Here is a 4,763-nt window from a genome sequence, read left to right as displayed (position 1 = left end):
AGAGATTTTCAATTAATAGAAATGGCAATAAATAAATTACTTAAGATATGACTATAGTGCATATGTAGTTACATTATTGTATATGTGTAGGTTACATATGTATGTGTAGTATACATAGAATCTTCTAAGTACTGTATTCTTTTGTTTATAGGTATCATAGCATAATCCTACCTCTGAACCTCCTTAATAATTTTCTATTTTTATTTTTTTAGAAAGCTGATTCTTGCATTTAATGGGGAACAAAAGGATGAAGAAAGAGAAGTGAATATTCACTAAAGAGCATATCTGCTTACTGCTGCAGACCTGTGTGATAAAGAATTCTGCTGCTTCTTGCTTAGGAGTTGGTCAACTCTCATCTGACTGCATTGGAGTTTGCCTGCCTTTTATCTTTTCATTGCCAGAAGAACCCTGGTCGGAATGTAGCATACATCTGTATCTAATTACTATGGAAGGTGATAAACTGACACTCACTTATTAAAGTAACATCTTTCACAGAAAACCATTCTTTAAAGTAAATAGAAGCCAAGCCCTTGTGAACACTTCTATTGAACATGACTCATGGAGAAGAGCTTGGCTCTGATGTGCACCAGGATTCTATTGTTTTAACTTACCTAGAAGGATTACTAATGCATCAGGCAGCAGAGGGATCAGGTACTGACATCGACAAAAAGTCTGCTGGGCATAATGAAGAAGATCAGAACTTTAACATTTCTGGTAATGCTTTTCCCACCTGTCAAAGTAATGGTCCAGTTCTCAATACGCAGACCTATCAAGGATCTGGCATGCTGCATCTCAAAAAAGCCAGACTGTTGCAGTCTTCTGAGGACTGGAATGCAGCAAAGCGGAAGAGGCTGTCTGATTCCATCGTAAATTTAAACGTAAAGAAGGAAGCTTTGCTGGCTGGCATGGTGGACAGTGTGCCGAAAGGCAAACAGGATAGCACGTTACTGGCCTCTTTGCTTCAGTCATTCAGCTCTAGGCTGCAGACAGTTGCTCTCTCACAACAAATTAGGCAGAGCCTCAAAGAGCAAGGATATGCCCTCAGTCATGATTCTTTAAAAATGGAGAAAGATCTAAGGTGCTATGGTGTTGCTTCAAGTCACTTAAAAACTTTGTTGAAGAAAAGTAAAGCTAAAGATCAAAAGCCTGATACCAATCTTCCTGATGTAACTAAAAACCTCATCAGAGATCAGTTTGTAGAGTCACCTCATCATGTTGGACAAAGTGGAACAAAGGTCATGAGTGAGCCCTTGTCATGTGCCGCAAGATTACAGGCTGTCGCAAGCATGGTGGAAAAAAGGGCTAGTCCTGCCACTTCACCCAAACCTAGTGTTGCTTGTAGCCAATTAGCATTACTCCTTTCAAGCGAAGCCCATTTACAACAGTATTCTCGGGAACATGCTTTAAAAACACAAAATGCAAATCAGGCAGCCAGTGAAAGACTGGCTGCTATGGCCAGATTACAAGAGAATGGCCAGAAGGATGTTGGCAGTTTCCAGCTCTCCAAAGGAATGTCAAACCATCTTAATGGTCAGGCAAGAACATCAAGTAAACTAATGACTAGCAAAAGTACAGCCTTTCAGAATCCAATGGGTATCATTCCTTCTTCCCCCAAAAATGCAGGCTACAAGAATTCACTGGAAAGAAACAATATAAAACAAGCTGCTAATAATAGTTTGCTTCTACATCTTCTTAAAAGCCAGACCATACCTAAGCCCATGAATGGACACCATCACAGTGAGAGAGGCAGCATTTTTGAGGATAGTAGTACCCCTACAACTATTGATGACTATTCAGATAACAACCCTAGTTTTACAGATGATAGCAGCGGTGATGAGAGTTCCTATTCCAACTGTGTCCCCATAGACTTGTCTTGCAAACACAGAAGCGAAAAACTAGAACCTGACCAACCTGTTTCTCTGGATAATTTAACCCAATCCTTGCTAAACACTTGGGATCCAAAAGTTCCTGATGTCGATGTCAAAGTAGATCAAGATACCTCAAAGAATTCTAAGCTAAATTCACACCAGAAAGTAACACTTCTTCAGTTGCTACTTGGCCATAAAAATGAGGAAAATGGAGAAGGAAACAACAGCCCGCAGGAAGGACACAGTGACGTGACAAAGTTCAGTTCACAGAACTACATGAGGACTTCTGTAATCGAAAGCCCCAGCACAAACAGGACTACTCCCGTGAGCACTCCACCATTACTTGCTTCCACCAAAGCAGAGTCTCCCATCAACCTTTCCCAACACTCTCTGGTCATAAAATGGAATTCCCCACCATATGCCTGCGGCACCCAGTCTGAAAAGCCAGCCGCAAATTCCACATCTAACCACCTCATGGACCTGACAAAGAGCAAAGAATCACAAGGAGAGAAGTCAGGCCAGAATGAAGGTGCCCAAAACCCCGCAACTTTCAGTGCCAGTAAACTGTTACAGAATTTAGCTCAGTGTGGAATGCAGTCTTCCCTCTCAGCCGAAGAGCAGAGGCACAGTAAACAGCTGCTGGGTATAAACACAGATAAACCTATCAGTATGGTTGACAGATTAAATAGTCCTCTGTTCACAAATAAAACAAGCGTAGTTGAAGAAAATAAAGCCTTCGGTAGTCAAGCAACAGGTCCTGAGCCAGGACTTTCTGGTTCTGAAATAGAAAATCTGCTGGAAAGGCGCACTGTCCTCCAGTTGCTCCTGGGCAATCCCAACAAAGGGAAGAGTGAAAAGAAAGAGAAAATTCCTTTAAGGGATGAAAATACTCAGGAACACACAGACAGAGCTTTGAGTGAACAAATACTGATGGTAAAAATAAAATCTGAGCCTTGCGATGACTTACACATTCATAATACAAATGCGCACTTGAGCCACGATGCTAAGGGTGCCCCATTCTTGGGCATGGCTCCCCCCGTGCAGAGAAGCGCAGCTGCCTTACCAGCATCCGAGGACTTTAAATCAGAGCCCGTATCACCTCAGGACTTCTCTTTCTCCAAGAATGGTCTGCTAAGTAGACTACTAAGGCAAAATCAAGAGAGTTACCTGGCAGATGATCTGGACAACAGTCACAGAAATAGCGACCTGACACTTCTAGAATCAAAGAATCTTTGCATGGTCCCCAAGAAGAGGAAGCTTTATGCGGAGCCTTTAGAAAATCCTTTTAAAAAGATGAAAAATAACATTGTAGATGCTGCAAACAGTCACAGCGCTCCGGAGGTACTGTGTGGGTCCCTGCTTAACCAACAAGAGCTACAACTTAGCAGAAATGATCTTGAGTTTAAATATCCTGCCAGTCACAGTTCAGGCAGCGAAAGTGAACACAGGAGTTGGGCAAGAGAGAGCAAAAGCTTCAATGTTCTGAAACAGCTGCTTCTCTCGGAAAACTGTGTGAGAGATTTGTCCCAACACAGGAGTAACTCCGTCATCGACAGCAAAAAGAAAGGACACAAGAATAATGTGACTAACAGCAAGCCTGAATTCAGCATTTCTTCTTTAAATGGACTCACGTACAGCTCCTCGCAGCCCCACAGTTGTGCGGATAACAGGACATTTCCATACCCAGGGGTCGTTAAAACTCCTGTGAGTCCGCCTTTCCCTGAGCCCATGGGCTGTGGGGGGTCTAGACCAGAATCTGGGCTTCTGAATGGGTGTTCCATGCCCAGTGAGAAGGGACCCATTAAGTGGGTCATCACAGATGCTGACAAGAACGAGTATGAGAAAGACTCTCCAAGGCTGACCAAAACTAACCCAATACTGTATTACATGCTCCAGAAAGGAGGCAGTTCTGTTACCAGTCGGGAAACACAGGACAAGGACATTTGGAGGGAGCCTTCATCTGCTGAAAGTGTGTCACAGGTTACTGTCAAAGAAGAATTACTTCCTGCTGCAGAAACTAAAGCTTCTTTCTTTAATTTAAGAAGCCCTTATAATAGCCATATGGGAAATAATGCCTCTCGCCCACACAGTGCAAATGGAGAAGTTTATGGACTTCTGGGAAACGTGCTGACAATAAAAAAGGAATCAGAATAAAATGTACCTGCCATCCAGCTTGGATCTTTTAAAACTAATTAGTATGAACTTGAGATCTGTATAAATAAGAGCATGATTTGAGAAAAGCATGGTATAATTGAAACTTTTTTCATTTTGAGAAGTATTGGTTACTGGTGATGTTTAAATATGCATACTACTTTTTGCTTTATGTTAGATGTCATGAGGAAACTACTGAACTAGCAATTGGTTGTTTAACACTTCTGTATGCATCAGGCAACAACTGTGAGTAGCCTATGAATGAAATTCTTTTATAATCACAAACAATAGGCATAAAAATTAAAATGTAAATCTCCATCCATAGTGGATTAATGCATTTTGCTGCCTTTATTACGGGACTTTTCTTTTGCTTTTTAAAAGTCGGCCTACATGATACATTTTTTAAAGTCCAAATTGTTGAATAACTCTTTCAAGGATAATTGTTGAATTAAAACCCAAGTGCTGATTCACTAATCATTGTCCAATTCAAAAATAAATTAGAAAAAAAATGCTTACATTTTTCACTTTTGCTAAAAAAAAAGGAAAAAAAAAACATTTATTTTTAACTCTTGGAAGGGGTTTTGTGGTTCCCAATGTGTCTGCCCCACCCCAGTCCTTTTCAATATATATTTCTTTAAACCTTGTACTACTTAGTAAAAATTGATTATACTTGATGGAAGTTTGATAGATCCTTAAAAAAAAAAAGAAAGATTTCCATTTTTGTATTGTAACTACTTTACTAAA

The 4,763-nt window shown here is 40.6% G+C and overlaps 1 protein-coding gene across 1 annotated transcript; it reads left to right on the top strand.

Moving 5' to 3' along the window:
• Nucleotides 1–551: 551 nt before the first annotated feature.
• NRIP1 (nuclear receptor interacting protein 1) lies at nucleotides 552–4,022 on the top strand (the record flags this gene model as incomplete). The annotated part of the gene is made up of 1 exon (XM_084231831.1): nucleotides 552–4,022. The coding sequence occupies one exon, from the start codon at nucleotides 552–554 to the stop codon at nucleotides 4,020–4,022; it is 3,471 nt and encodes a 1,156-aa protein (XP_084087957.1).
• Between the last annotated feature and the right edge of the window lie 741 nt (nucleotides 4,023–4,763).

Source organism: Talpa europaea (genome assembly GCF_964194135.1).
Source record: "Talpa europaea genome assembly, chromosome: 4".
In the NCBI taxonomy this organism is placed as follows: domain Eukaryota; kingdom Metazoa; phylum Chordata; class Mammalia; order Eulipotyphla; family Talpidae; genus Talpa; species Talpa europaea.
This window is presented reverse-complemented; position numbering and strand designations above follow the sequence as displayed.